Genomic DNA, 16,575 nt, shown 5'->3' with positions numbered 1-16,575 from the left:
TTTTGAGTTATTTTTGTGTGTGGTCCAGTTTCATTCCTTTGCCTCTAGCTGTCCAATTTTCCCAACACCATTTATTGAGAAGACTGTCCTCCCCCCATTGTATATTCTTGACTCCTTTCTTGTAAATTAATTGACCATACATGTGTGGGTTTATTTCTGGGCTTTCTATTCTGTTCCATTAATCTATGTGTCTGTTTTTGTGCCAGTACTATGCTGTTTTGATGACTATAACTTTGGATAGTTGGATAGTCTGAAATCAAGGAATTGATACCTCCATCTTTTTTATTCTTTCTCAAGATTGCTTTGGCTATTCTGGGTCTTTTGTGGTTCCATACAAATTTTAGGATTGTTTGTTGTATTTCTGTGAAAAATACCACTGGAATTTTGATAGGGATGGTATTGAATCTGTAGATCTCTTTAGGTGGTATAAACATCTTAACAATATTAATTCTTCCAATCCATGAGGATGGAATATCTTTTCATTTTTACAAATTTTCTATTACCATCAATCCATATGCTCATCTAACATAATATATGTGTACACTTACATGTTTATGTAACTGAGAAATATATTTATAAATATATGCATACATTGGAGTGTATGTTTAAATCAGTTATATTAAAGGGCTACATGATCAAATAATAGGAGACTACTTGGTGAGACATTTCTAGGTCACAAGAGTAAAAATTAGCTATCTGTAACTTTACAATGGTTGGCCCTCTGGAATAAATCACAGGGATTGCAATACTGCATTTGGTGATATGGGAGAAAAGGATATGAGTGTAATAAACAATCAATGCCTGATATACTATTAGAAATCTTAATAAGTAGAGCCATTTCCAAAATATAGAGTCAACTTGGTTTAACAACATAGCTATCAAAAAATGTGAGGGCTTCCCTGGTGGCGCGGTGGTTGGGAGTCCGCCTGCCAATGCAGGGGATGTGGGTTCGTGCCCCGGTCCGGGAGGGTCCCACGTGCCACGGAGCGGCTGGGCCCGTGAGCCGTGACCGCTGAGCCTGCGTGTCCGGAGCCTGTGCTCCGCAACGGGAGAGGCCACAACAGTGAGAGGCCCACGTACAGCAAAAAAAAAAAAAATGTGAGTAGAGTAAAAAAATTTTACTATTTCAAGTTTGCCTTTTATCATATGTCTTAACTTCTTTGTTTTCCCCTCAATTTTCATAGTCTAAATTTGACTGCCTGGATCCAGAATTTCTAAACAGTCAAGTTTCCAAATATGCCAAATTTGTGACTCAATTGGAAAAAGGCTTGCCACCCAACAGTGTAGTGCCCCAGCTAAAAAGTAAGGTGGAAAATATGAAAGAAAAGGTAAGTTTAGTAGAAATTATTTCCAGAACTCCAGGTCAATCAGTTACTACTTGATGCTAATGAGACCAAAGCCAGGAATTCTTCCCTGTTTAAATTAGTCAGCTTTGCAGAGAGAATAAACAACAGACAAATTCAGCTACTGTATTGCAGAGGCACAGACTGCATCCCTGTCTTCAACTGGCCAAATCATGCAATTGAATTGTATGAGAATTCTAGTCGTTTCTCATTCTCACCAGCACTTGTTATCAATAGGGAGTTTATTTATTTGGTTTGGTTTGGTTTTCATTTTAACCTTTCTAATAAATGCGTAGTACTGTCTCATAATGGTGATGATTTACCTTTTTCTAATGATTAGTAAGGTTGAACATCTTTTCCCATGTCCATTTGCCATCCATCTACCTTCTTTGCTGAAATGTCTGTTCGAATATTAGCCCAAGTTTTAATTGGGTTGTTTGTTTTGTTATTAGTGAGTTTTCAGAGTTCTCTTTTTTTGGAACTTTAAAATCTATATTTTATTTAATTTTTGACATATAGAGAACAGTGTCCATTGGCAACGATGATCCTTGTTCATTCATTCTTCTGTTGACTCTCAAACAGTAATTAAATAGTACTCACAATGTAATGGTAAAAGAGACTACCAGCTTGAAAATTTGTAACACAAATGATATTTGACACACCAAAAAGTTTTTATACATTTTACACAGCAGAAGTTTTTAGAATTTACATTCTAAAGACATTAGGCTCTAACAATTCATAGAAGAACAGCAAAGTTTTTTTTAATTTTTATTTTATATTGGAGTATAGTTGATTAACAATGTTGTGTTATATAGTCATGATATAAGTCCTTTTTCAAATATGTAACTTGAAAATAGTTTTCCCAGTCAGTGGCTTGTCTTTTTAGTCCCTAAACAGTGACTTTCACAGAACAAAAGGCTTAAATTTGATAAAAGTCCAAGTAATATTTTTTTCTTTTACAGATTATCTTTTTAGTATAGAATCTAAAAACTTTTGCCAAACCTAAAGGTCACACAGAGTTTCTCCTGTATTTTCTTCTGGAAGTTTTTTAGTGTTGCTTTTTTTTTTAAATTAAAGTATATGATTTATTTTGAGTTATTTACATTTTTACATATGGATATTCAGTTGATCCAGAACCATTATTTGAAAAAAGTATTCTTTCTCCATTGTTTGCCTTTGCATCTTTGTCAAAAGTCAGCTGACTATATTTTTTAGTCTGTTTCTGGACTCTCTATTCTGTTTGGTTGTTCTGTAAGTCTATTCTTTCACCAATACCACGCTCTCTTGATAACTATAGCTTAAGTCTTGAAATCAGGTAGTGTTAAGTTCTCCAACTTGTTCTTCTTTTTCACAATTTTGTCAATTCTAATTCCTTTACCTTTTCATGTAAATGTTAGAATTAGCTTATCATATGTATAAAAAATTGCTGGGGGCCTCCCTGGTGGCACAGTGGTTGAGAGTCCGCCTGCCGATGCAGGGGATGTGGGTTCGTGCCCCGGTCCGGAAGGATCCCACATGCCGCGGAGCCATGGCCGCTGAGCTTGCGCGTCCGGCAAAGGGAGAGGCCACGACAGTGAGAGGCCCACGTATTGCAAAAAAAAAAAAAAATTGCTGGGATTTTGGATGGACTGTGTCAAATCAATAGATCAATTTCCAGAGAATTGACATCTTAACAAGATTGAATTTTCTAATCTGTTACCTGCCTATCCTTTTATTTAGTTAGGTCTTCTTTTATTTCTTTTCATGAACATTTTGTAATTTTCAGTGTACAGATTATACACATATTTAAAACTAAGTATTCTTTTATGTTATCTTAAATTACATTGTTTTTCATTTCAAATTCTAAGTGTTCATTGCTGGTATGTAGGAATACTATTGACCTTTGTATATTGATCTTATATCCTGTGATCTTAATAAATTCACTTTTTAATTTTAGGAGATTTTTGTACATTATTCAGAATTTTCAACATAGAAAATGATTTCAACTGTGAATAAAGACAATTTTATTTCTTCCATTACAATGTGTGCCTTTTATTTTTTTTTCTTGCCTTGTTGCACTGGCCAGGATTTCCTGTACGATATTGAATAGGAGTGGTGAGAGAAATCATCCTTGTCCTTTTCCATATCTTAGAGGGGAAATATTCAGTCTCTTTTTAAGTATGATGTTAGTCAAATTTTTTTATAGATGCCCTATATTAAGATAACAAAGTTTCATAGTTTCCTGAGAAGTTTCTTTTTTTATCATAGATGGGTGTTGATAATTATCAAATGATTTTTCTATGCCTATGATCATATGGTTTTTCTTCTTTAGTCTATTAACATGGTGAATTACATCTATCAGTGGTCAAATGTTGAAGCAGGCTTGAATTCCTGAACTGAACCTCACTTGGGTCGTGATGTACTATACTCTTTTATATTGCTGGATTCAAATTACTAATATTATTTGAGGATGTTTTTGTGCCTATATTCATGAGGGACATTGATCTTTAGTTTTCTTTTCTTGTAACATCATTGTGTGGTTATGAGTTAATACTGCCTCATAAAATGACTTGGGAGTGTTCCTTCCTCTTCTATTTTCTGCAGGAGATTATACAGAATTAGTATTATTTTTCACTTAGATGTTTGGTAGAATTCAAGAGTGAAAACTATCTGAGCTTGAAGTTTTCTCTTTTGGAGGGATTTTAACAAAAAATTGAATTTCATTCATATAATTTGAATTATTCAGGTTATCTATTTCTTCTTGAGGGGACTTTATAGTGTATCTTCCAAGGAAATGGTCCATTTAATCCAAATTGTTGAATTTATTAGACATAAAGTTTATCATAATATTTCTTTATTATCCTTTTAAAGTATGTGGGATCCATAATGATGTCCCCTTCATCATTGCTGATATTGGCAATTTGTATTTTCTCCCTTTTTTTCTTGGTTTGTCCTGCTAGTCATTTATCACTTTGACCTTTTCAAAGAGCCAGCTTTGGGGTTGATTGATATTCTTTATTGTTTTAATGTTTTCCATTTCACTGATTTCTCCTCTAATCTTTATTATGTCCTTTCTTCTTCTTGTTTTACATTTAATTTTTTATTTCTTCAAAATTTCTTATGGTGGAAGCTTAAGTTGCTGATTTGAAACCTTTCTTTTCTAACATAAGCATTTAATACTATAAATTTCTGTCTAGTCACTGCTTTAGCTGAATCTTGTGAATTTTGATATATTGTATTTTTATTTTAATTTAGTTCAAAATATATTTTAATACTCCTGAGACTTCTTCTTTGATATGTGGCCTAGTTAGAAGAATGTTGCTTATTATTAAAATATTTGGGGATTTTCAAGATATCTGTTACTGATTTGAACTTTAATTCTATTATAGTCCAAAAATATACTTTTATGATTTCTGTCCTTTTAATTTGTTAAGATTGGCTTTATGACCCAAAATATGGTCTATTTTGGTACATCTTCTATATACACTTGAGAAGAATGTGTATTCTGCTATTGCTCAGTGATTTTTCTATAAATCTCTATTAAGTCAATTTGGCTGATGGTAGTGTTCAGATCATCTGTATCCTTACTGATTTTCTGTCTACTTGTTCTGTTAGTTACTCAGAGAGGAATGATGAAACGTCAAACTATAAGTGTGGATTTGTCTAATTCCCCCTATGTTACATCAATTTTTGCCTCATTTATTTTTAAATAAACTCTTTATTTTAGAATCATTTTAGACTTACAGAAAACTTACAACAGAAATATAGAGGTTTCCCAAATGCCCTGAATCCAGTTTCCTCTACTGTTAACATATTACATTAGTCTAATACATTTGCCACATCTAATGAAACAGTGTCACTATATTATTATTAAAGTCCATACTTTATCTTAATTTTCTCATTTTTATCTAATGTCCTTTCTCTGTCCCAGGATCCTTTCCAGGATAAACATTACATTTATATGTCTTGTCTTCTTGGGCTCCTTTAGACTGTGACAGATTCCCAGACTTTCCTTGTTTATTATGATCTTGATAGTTCTGAGAAGTACTAGTCAGGTACTTCATAGAATGTCTGTCAATTTGGGGTTGTCTGGTGTTTTTCTCATGATTAGACTGGGGTTATATATTCTTGCAAGGAATACCACAGAGGTAAAGTATTATTATTATCACATCTTATTAAAGATAAATGCTATCACCATGACTTTTCACTAATGATATTAAGCTTGATCATGTGACTGAAGTAGCATTTTTCCCCACTATAAAATTACTACCCAACTTTCCACACTGTATTCTTTGAAAGGAAGTCTCTATGCAAAGCCTACATTTAAGGGGTGAAGTTATGTTCTACCTCATTGCTTCCAGCAATATCCTTTGTCCAGATCTTGGTTTTTAATACCATTTTCCAATAAAATGAATCAGAGATCCTTATAGAAATGGCTGATTCTAGGGATGAGTCAGAGAATATACAAGATGAACCTGGAGCATCCTCTGGTGCCAGAGAGTAAGGTAGTGCACAAAAAACAAAATGATGGACAAACCCACAGTCAATATCGTCCTCAATGGTGAAAAACTGAAATCATTTGCACTAAGATCAGGAACAAGACAAGGTTGCCCACTCTCACCACTCTTATTCAACATAGTTTTGGAAATTTTAGCCACAGAAATCAGAGAAGAAAGAGAAATAAAAGGAATCCAAATGAGAAAAGAAGAAGTAAATCTGTCACTGTTTGCAGATGACATGGTACTATACATAGAGAATCCTAAAGATGCTACCAGAAAACTACTAGAGCTAATCAGTGAATTAGGTAAAGTAGCAGGATACAAAATTAATGCACAGAAATCTCTGGCATTCCTATACACTAATGATGAAAAATCTGAAAGTGAAATTTAGAAAACACTCCCATTTACCATTGCAACAAAAAGAATAAAACATCTAGGAATACACCTACCTAAGGAGACAAAAGACCTGTATGCAGAAAATTATAAGACACTGATGAAAGAAATTAAAGATGATACAAATAGTTGGAGAGATATACCGTATTCTTGGATTGGAATAATCAACATTGTGAAAATAACTCTACTACCCAAAGCAATCTACAGATTCAATGCAATCCCTATCAAACTACCACTGGCATTTTACACAGAACTAGAATAAGAAGTTTCACAATTTGTATGGAAACTCAAAAGACCCCAAATAGCCAAAGCAATCTTCAGAAAGAAAAATGAAGCTGGAGGAATCAGGCTCCCAGACTTCAGACTATACAACAAAGCTACAGTAATCAAGACAGTATTGTACTGGCACAAAAACAGAAATATAGATCAATGGAACAGGATAGAAAGCCCAGAGATAAACCCATGCACATATGGTCACCTTATCTTTGATAAAGGAGGCAAGAATATACAATGGAGAAAAGACAGCCTCTTCAATAAGTGGTGCTGGGAAAACTGGACACCTACATGTAAAAGAATGAAATTAGAGCACTCCCTAGCACCATACACAAAAATAAACTCAAAATGGATTAAAGACCCAAATGTAAGGCCAGACACCATCAAACTCTTAGAGGAAAACATAGGCAGAACACTCTATGACATAAATCACAGGAAGATCCTTTTTGACCCACCGCCTAGAGAAATGGAAATGAAAACAAAAATAAACAAATGGGACCTAATGAAACTTCAAAGCTTTTGCACAACAAAGGAAACCATAAACAAGACCAAAAGACAACCCTCAGAATGGGAGAAAATATTTGCAAATGAAGCAACTGACAAAGGATTAATCTCCAAAACATACAAGCAACTCATGAAGCCCAATATCAAAAAAAGCAAACAACCCAATCCAAAAATGGGCAGAAGACCTAAATAGACATTTCTCCAAAGAGGATATACAGATTGCCAACAAACACATGAAAGAATGCTCAACATCATTAATCATTAGAGAAGTGAAAATCAAAACTACAATGAGATATCATCTCACACCAGTCAGAATGGCCATCATCAAAAAATCTACAAACAATAATTGCTGGAGAGGGTGTGGAGAAAAGTGAATCCTCTTGCACTGTTGGTGGGAATGTAAATTGATACAACCACTATGGAGAAAAGTATGGAGGTTCCTTAAAAAACTACAAATAGAACTACCATATGACCTAGCAATGCCACTACTGGGCATATACCCTGAGAAAACCATAATTCAAAAAGAGTCATGTACCACCATGTTCATTGCAGCTCTATTTACAATAGCCAGGACATGGAAGCAACCTAAGTGTCCATCAACAGATGAATGGGTAAAGAAGATGTGGCACATATATGGAATGGGATATTACTCAGCCATAAAAAGAAATGAAATTGAGTTATTTTTAGTGAGGTGGATGGACCTAGAGTCTGTCATATGGAGTGAAGTAAGTCAGAAACAGAAAAACAAATACCATATGCTAACACATATATATGGAATCTAAATTAAAAAAAAAAATGGTCATGAAGAACCTAGGGGCAAGACAGGAATAAAGATGCAGGCCTACTAGAGAATGGACTTGAGGGTATGGAGAGAGGGAAGGGTAAGCTGGGACAAAGTGAGAGAGTGGCATGGGCATATATACACTACCAAATGTAAAATAATAGCTAGTGAGAAGCAGCCACATAGCACAGGGAGATCAGCTCGGTGCTTTGTAACCACCTAGATGGGTGGGATAGGGAGGGTGGGAGGGAGAGAGACGCAAGAGGGAAGAGATATGTGGATATATGTATATGTATAACTGATTCACTTTGTTATAAAGCAGAAGCTAACACACCATTGGAAAGCAATTATACTCCAATAAAGATGTTGAAAAAAAAGACATGAAAAAAAATTTTTTTAATAAAAAATAAAATAAAATAGATTCTCTATCGTTGCTGAAAAAAAGAGAAAAAAAATTACGGGTTATATCAAAGATACACAGAAACCAAGTGAAAGAATTTTCAATGGCCCAAGTTGTAATGATTTGACCAAACAATAAATAATACAATATTGTGTTATAACCCAAATTATAAAATAAATATCCATGAATTCATATTGATATAAGTAAACAACTGAGTGGATGAATAGATAGATAAATAGGTAGATAGGTAGACAAAGGATAAAAGACAAATCTATAAAGAAAAACTCCAAATAACTTATGAGGATACTGCATCTCAAGACAGTGGAGCTTTATTTATTTTGATGCTCCATTGTTAGTTGTATTCACACTTAGTATTACTATTTCTTCTTGGAGAATTGACCCCCTTATCATTTACATATTTTCCCTCTTTATTTTTTATAAGATTTCTTCTTCTGAAGTCTGCATTATCTGAAATTAATATAGTTAGTACAGATTTCTTTTAGAGTTTTCATGATATTACTTTCTCCATTTTTTCACTTTTAACTTTTCTATGTCTTTATATTTAAAGTATTTCTTGAACAGCATATAATTGGTTCCTGCTTTTTTATCCAATCTGATTTTTTAAAAGTCTTTTAAATGACATGTTTAGACCATTAATATTTAGAATATTATTTGTATGGTTGGATTAAAATTGTCATCATGCTGGTTTTTTATTTGTTTGTTGTTTCTTTTTTCCTCTTTTCCTTTCCTCTCTTGATTTAATTGTATAGGTTTTATGATTCCATTTTATCTTCTCTATGGAGTTATTATTCATACTTCATTAAAACAATTTTTAGTGGTTATCCTAGATTTAAAATATAGATTTTCAATTAATCCAAAACAACCTTCAAATAATATTATACTGCTTCATGCATAGTATAAAGAGTTTATAATACCATATTCCCAATCCTCCCTCTCATCCTTTGTATTAATGTTGTCATATATTTTACTTTTATATGTAGTATAAACACTACATGTTGCTACTATTTTTGTTTTTTATAGTTACCTTTTAGGAGAATAAAAATAGGAAATGAAATTTATTTTACATCTGTTCCATTTCCAATGTTCTTCATTGCTTTGTATGGATCAAAGCTTCTGACTCATAGCATATTCATCCTGCCTGAAGAACTTCCTTTAATATTTCTTACTGAGTAGGTATGCTAGCAATGAACTCTCCAAATTTTTGTTTTGAGAAAGTCTTTATCCTTCATTTTGAATGATATTTTCACTGGTATATAATTCTGAGTCGGCAGATTTTGTTTTTTCTTTCAACAATGTAAAAATTTGTTATCTTTTTACTTGCATGATTTCTGACATAAAGTCTGCTGTAGTTCTTATCCTTGTTCTTCTGTAGATAATGTGTATTTTTTGTCTGGCTGCCTTCAAATTTTTCTCTTTTTCTTTGTTTTTGGCAGTATGAAATGTGATATGCCTGGGTGTATGTTATTATTGTTGTTTACCATTTATATTTATCCTGCTTGATATTCTCAGAGTTTCTTGGATCTCTGGTTTTGTGTCTGCCTTTAATTTTGAAAAAAATTGAGCCATTATTTCTTTGATATCTCTTCTGCTGTGTTTTCTATCTCTCTTATCCTTCTGGGATTTCTATTACATGTATTTCAGACCATCTGATATTGTACCAAGCACATGGATATTCTGTTCTAGGTTTGGATGGGGGCAGGAGAGTGTTTCACTGTTTTTTCTCTTTGTGTATGAGTTTGGGTAATTCCTACTCACTTACCTTCAAATTCACAGATTCCTTGTCTGTGTTCATCTCATCAAAGACATTCTTTGTATCTCTTACTGTCTTCCTCATTTCTAACATTTCCATTTGATTTTTAATTATAGTTTCCATGATTTTATTGACATTTCCTGTCTGATCTTGCATGTTGTCTACCTTTTCCATCAGATCCATTAACATATTAGTCACAATTAGTTTAAGTTCTATCTGTTAATTCCAACATGTGTGTCAGATTTGAGCGTGATTCTGATTAATTTTGTATCTTTTGGGATGTATGTTTGCCTTGCCCTTTCACATACTTCTTAAATTGTTGTTGAAATCCAGACATCTTATGCAGAACAGTAGATACTGAAGTAAATAATTTTTATGCCTGGAAATGATCGTGCCTTTCCTTCTACTTGGCCTTCTGTGTGGCATGTTATATTAAATCTGGTTAGAAATTCGGCTAGATTTGAAGTTTGATGTTGCTGTGGTTGCCCTCAGTATACCACAGTATTCAAATTGTTCTAGTGATATCTTTAGTTTGGGCTTGTTTGCCAACTGTCATTTTTTCAATTTCTGTTTTCCCTGACCTTGGGTCATTCTTTCGTTTTATGCCCAGAGAAAATCTGTATCTTGCAGCTTTCCACTCTCTATTCCACTGTTATTTTTACTCAGTACTTGTTAGCCTGGTGGAAGAAGTGAGGAGGAATATTCCCTTGTGCTCTGATTAAGTTTCTATCCTAACAAAGCACTGTGTTCCTTTTTCACAAAATTCTGAGCTTCACAGTTGTTCCTGTCCCTTCTCCAGCTTTAGTAATATTTGTAATATTTAGTAATATTTGTAGCCCCCAGGGACTTCACACTCTCATGCTACCCTACATTCAGTCTTAGCAACTTATTTTTAAAATTCAGCAACATCTTCTAACTAGTTTAAACGGCAACCCAAGGCATCTCTCCTAGGTAAGCAAATTCTCGGGTCCTGTTTCTTGCTGTGGAGAAAACTGTAGGTACCAGTGTCTCTTCAAATTTTGACTTAGTTGGTTTTCCTGCAGCCTCACTTTTCTGATGGATTCAATACAAGTCATTAACTTGCAGTTTGTGCAGATTTTTCTTTGTTGTAAGAGTGTCAGTGGTGTTCTTTCCAGCTCTTTATGTGCCCAAATTGAAACCAGAAGCCTTGGGCTGTTTTCCAGATAAAAAGGATGGTGTCTCTGAGAGTGTTTGTTTTCCAGCTTCCAGTTATCATTGACCTGAGGAACCCAACTCTGAAGCCTAGACATTGGGCAGCTATTGAACAAACAGTTGATGCCACCCTAGTAGACCTTGACATTCCATTAACCTTGGAGAAGCTCTCTGAGTTGCATGTTTTTGACTTTGGCCGAGAAATCCAGGACATTTCTGGACAGGCTTCCGGAGAAGCTGCCTTAGAAACAGTTCTTAAAAAGGTAAACCTGAAAAATGTATATTCTGAAGATCAGGGAACGTAAAGGTTTTCATATTCAGTGAGATCAACTTTTGTTTTATCTGAATGGGTTTTTCGACATTGCAGCTTTCACCCTCTCATTATCAGTTATCCTTGTGCTGTTTCCTTACATTTATATCATTATTACTGTTATCACCTCTATAAATATCTTCTTTCTGCTTAGCTTATAATCCAACAGGAATTTGATGGCAACAAATTTGCATGCTTTATATAAAGAACCACATACCAAGGAAGATCTCTTATGCCAAAATACATTACCTTTCAAACTTACATACTAGAGAAATTCACTATACGAAATGCTTCAAAAGCACATTGAGAAGATTTCTCTACTCAGGATCTTTAACCTCCTTACTCCAAAAACACACATCTTCCAAGCATCTATGTAAAAAGAATTTTTTTCTTTTAATTAAATCATGAAGTGGGAGGGAATACACATGAAAGAATCACAAATTATTCATATGTTTTAATGCTATTCAATAAAATTAAGTAAATCATTGTCATCTAACCTAGAAGATTTTAAGAATTTTAAAGGCAGAAGAAGATTAGGATAATTATGGAGTTTTCACTTGTTTCATTCCACATGCATTTATCAAGTACCTACACACAAATGAATTGAGCTATCCTAAGACTTGAACTATTTCTAAGGTGGAGGATTCTTGGAAAACAACTGAATTTGTCGTCCTCCCTCACCGTGACTCCAAAGATGTATTTATCCTGGGTGGCACAGATGACATACAGGTGGGTAACTAGGTTATTGAAACTTATGTTGAAGGTTCTTGTGAGACCTAGTCCTAAATATTCTATGGGAGGTTATGATGAAGGACTGAAATATGAGAGTTATTGAACAAGGAAAAATCTAATTGGGAAGGCAATATATGAATATGAATAATTGACATGAATACTTGTACATGAAATATTTAGCAAAGCAATAGATATGTCATATATATATATATATATATATATATATGAGTTATAATCTTGTAGTTGATAATTGTTGAGGAATTTAGAAGAGCAAAGAGATCAGTTGTGGCTGAAGTGATCAGAGAATCCTTCCTAGACCAGCGAAGACATGCTGGACCTTAAAAATCTGGGGGTCTGATAGGCATAGATGAGAATGGAAGGCATTTCAAACCATTTAAATGAGGCAAAGAAGCGTGAATGAGCATTTCAGGTTTATATCACACTAAGAAGCTAAATTCACTTGAATTTTTTGAGATTAGGAGTAGATGGTCATGCTCTATTAACAACAAAAGAAGATAAATCTAACCCATGTGTTTGGAATATTCTTAGTGACTTAAAATCCAAAGGGCACATTTGTTTAGCAAAAGAATCTGGAAATTATGACTCAATTTTAAAAGCAAAGTCCACACAGAGACCTATATTCAATATCCTGTAATAAACCATAATGGAAAAGAATATGAAAAATTGTACACATACGTATAACTGAATCAGTTTGCTCTACAGCAGAAATTAACACAATATTATAAAGCCACTATACTTCAATAAATTTTTTTTTAGAAAAGCAAAGCCCTGGCCTGTTATGGTGTACCCAGGCCAGAATTAGAGATGAAATGGCTTTGCCAGGTGTAGTCTGGAAGAGCAAGACCAGACGTCACTCTGTGCGGTGGAGGGGAGAGCAGACCCAAGAGGGAAATCAGTCAGTATGAGGCCAGGTGATGCCAGGTGATGGGGCTTCTGCTCTCAAGAAGTTTATAATTTAAATAGAGCAATTGAAATCCTTTAGATTAACAGACACAGTTTTTTAAATGTACATGTTCTGCGAGGGGTGCTGTGGTGTAAGAGGAAGGAGTAAGGGAGGGGGGAGGGGGAGGGAAAACTGTCTATAATCATCCAGAGCTTGATATGAATGCGTTCACTTTTCCTCTTCCTCAGGATAATTGAGGGAAAGTGATGTTTCATTGGGTAGGGAAGGCACTTACTTTTTCAAGTTTTGAGCACTTTGAGAAATAAAGACCTGGATGACCAAATGATATAAAGAAGGTACCAGATACCTTGTAGGGGGGATACTGGAGAAGAGTGCTGAGCTAAACAGAAATGTGTGCCATTAATAATTACAGAAACAGCCAGAATTTGACAATCAGAAGTTCCTTGGTGACATTTAAGAGAACATCATAGTGCATTATAAGCCCTAGTGAAGGAGAGAAGGAGGGGAAGTGGATGGGTGGGAAACAGTAAGTGAGATTAAGCTGTTTATTCAAAAAGTTGGCTTTTAAATGGTTTGGGATTAACATATACACACTACTATATATAAAATAGATAATCAACAAGAACCTACTGTATATATAGTACAGGGAACTCTACTCAAAATTCTGTAATAACCTATACAGGAAAAGAATCTGAAAAAGAATGGATACATGTATGTGTGTAACTGAATCACTTTGCTGTACACCTGAAACTAACCCAACATTGTAAATCAACTATATTCCAATATAAAACTAAAAATTTTTAAGTAAAAATAAATAAATGGGCTGTTGGAATTAAATATCTGTAATTATCTTTGAGGGCAAAAACACATGGTGTCGCATGTATTTTCTTCACCTTTCCTTAAAGGTCCTTCTTGATGACAGCACCATCAACATTGCAACCATTGCCTCATCACGTTACGTTGGCCCACTGAAAACTCGAGTGGGTGACTGGCAGAAACAACTTGCTTTGTTTAATCAAACACTGGTGAGTAAGGATAATTTCAATTCATGGACTCAGAGAATTGGATTTAGAAATCATTTGTTCAGTCACTTAAATATTGTAGAGTTTAGATATAAGATTTAATTATTGACATTTTATTATGCTCAAAATGTAAGGAAAATGCAAATATACTGAACTCTTCTTTGCAAGACTATACCATCACCTTGTATTAGTTATTATTGCTGTGAAACAAAATACCACAAACTTAGTGGTACAAAACAATCTACATTTATAATCCCACAGTTTCTGTGGGTCAGGAGTTCATAACTTAACTGGGTCTTATACTCAGGGTCTCACGAGGGTTCAGTCAAGATGTGGGCCAGGACTGGGCTCTCATCAGAGGTTCAACTGAGGGAGGACATTGGCAGAAATCATTTTCTTGCAATTCCGGGACTGGGGGCTTCATTTTCTCACAGGCTATCAACCAGAGGCCATCCTCAGCTCCTCCATGTTGCCCGCAGTTTTTTTGCATGTGGACTTCCTCAACAAGATTCTTTGCTCCATCAGTCGAGCAGGGAAGAGAAAGTCTCCTGGCAAGACAGAGGTTACAGCCTTGTGTACTGTACACATAACTGTGTACATCCTGTTATCTTTGCTATATTCTCCATAGCTAGAAGCAAGTCACGGTGGCACCCACACTCAAGGGGAGAGGATCACACAAGGGCAGGAAGCCCAGATCTTGGGGGCCACCTTAAGAGTCTAGCCACAGCAACCTCATATTTACTAAACAAATACTTCTGCTTGAAGTCTCCTTGGCACCCTTCCTGTCATACACACCTTCTCTTTATTTTATTCAACCTCAGATTATCCCATAATAAAGAACCCGCTTACTCTGGTCTCACTTTGTTCCCATCCAATCTCTTTCTTAGACTTCATTTTTGATTTAATTATGTTGTGGTTTTTCTATGTCCTAAGATGAAAAGTTATCTGTGAAATAATAAAGGCACTAAGTAGGAAAAGACAATTTGTTCCATCCTCATTTCATAGAGATCTCTATGGTGAATCCATCCTCTTCCATGGACACTTTTTAATCTGACGCCTGTCCAGCCTTCTGTACTGATGGCTGAGCCCCATGAAAGGAAAGACTAAATTTAGATCAAAGTAAAGGGCATGTTTCCATAGAAGGTCCTTAAAAGAAGCAGTGCTGAATAGTAGGGATCCTCCAGAGAATTAAGTGTATAGAAAGTGTGAGACCTGAAATAAACCAAGGAGTGGTTGGGACATTAGGGCTTAAGCATAGTCCCCAAATCTAGAGTGAGACATGAGAAACCCTTTCACGGATCTCAGGCCCGCACATGTAATGGCAGGAGGTGCAGAGGAACGGTGAGGTCTATAGACTTTGGATCTGACCCTGCACTTCTGCTCTCTCTGATTAACAGCGATTGTCTCTAGGAGGAAAGCAATGTGTGATTTTCTTCTTCATCCCAGTGTTCTGTCTTTGCCACATGTTCTGTCACAAGCAGGTTTTACTTTTTTTGATTGAAGAAAATGAATAATATTTCTTCTTAAAAAGAGGGAGAGGGAAGAATAATAGACATAATTGAGGGGAAAAAAACACCTTTTTTGCTAACCATTTTTATATTTGGAAATAGTAAGTAAATCACTAAACTTACCACTTCCCAACCCTTCAGATTCCTTAAAGTAAGCATCTTGCCTCCACCTAGAGTGTCTCCTCTGGGCATTTTAATCCTCTTTCTCTGGGTCCATTCTGGTTACCACACAGTACTAGATTCGTTATAACTCTACTCAGTACAAAAAATGGGTTGAAATTAGGCTGAGGTGAGACTTGGACCTTTTAATGAGGTTTCATTTCAAAGGACCTGTGAGAAGCTGCCAAAAGGAAAAAGATACAGTGAATCCCCATGTAATTATTTTTAACGTAACTGTATTTTTTCAATCTGAGGTTAAAAATCTGGTAATGTCCCTATTTTTCTCCTAGGAAGAGTGGCTGAACTGCCAGAGAAACTGGCTCTACCTAGAGAGTATTTTTAATGCTCCAGATATTCAGAGGCAGTTACCTGCAGAGGCCAAGATGTTCCTTCAAGTGGATAAGTCATGGAAAGAAATCATGAGGAAGGTGAACCGGCTGCCTAATGCTCTCCGAGCAGCTACTCAACCAGGTAAAAAAGAAACCACAAAGGAATTACAGTTATCTAAAAGGTCCATCACCTGTAAGTTTCTAGTAAAATGTGGTACATTCAACCCTTGATTCCAATCAGCATTGATGACCAGGAACATTTGTAGTACATTTGATACTCTTGCTAAACAATGTGAATCGAACACTGTTGTTGTTATCTTATTACAATTAGTATTATTATTATCGTCATCATCATCATCTTTCAGCTCAGTTCATAGTTTTGGCACACAAGAATCTACTTCTTTTGCTGTTTTTAGATTTGGGGGATCCTGCCACAGAGTATCAGTGATGCTTCCATCTCACAATTTAGGCTAC

The 16,575-nt window shown here is 35.1% G+C and overlaps 1 protein-coding gene across 1 annotated transcript in view; it reads left to right on the top strand.

Moving 5' to 3' along the window:
• Nucleotides 1-16,575, top strand: part of DNAH6 (dynein axonemal heavy chain 6) — a 302,264-nt gene that overhangs the window by 101,199 nt on the left and 184,490 nt on the right. Inside the window, 5 exon segments of the mRNA XM_007470601.1 lie at nucleotides 1,185-1,328; nucleotides 11,167-11,379; nucleotides 12,063-12,155; nucleotides 13,989-14,108; nucleotides 16,063-16,243. Coding sequence (XP_007470663.1) covers nucleotides 1,185-1,328; nucleotides 11,167-11,379; nucleotides 12,063-12,155; nucleotides 13,989-14,108; nucleotides 16,063-16,243 — 751 coding nt within the window.

Source organism: Lipotes vexillifer, unplaced genomic scaffold, assembly GCF_000442215.2.
Source record: "Lipotes vexillifer unplaced genomic scaffold, Lipotes_vexillifer_v1.1 scaffold1098, whole genome shotgun sequence".
Classification (NCBI taxonomy): domain Eukaryota; kingdom Metazoa; phylum Chordata; class Mammalia; order Artiodactyla; family Lipotidae; genus Lipotes; species Lipotes vexillifer.
This window is presented reverse-complemented; position numbering and strand designations above follow the sequence as displayed.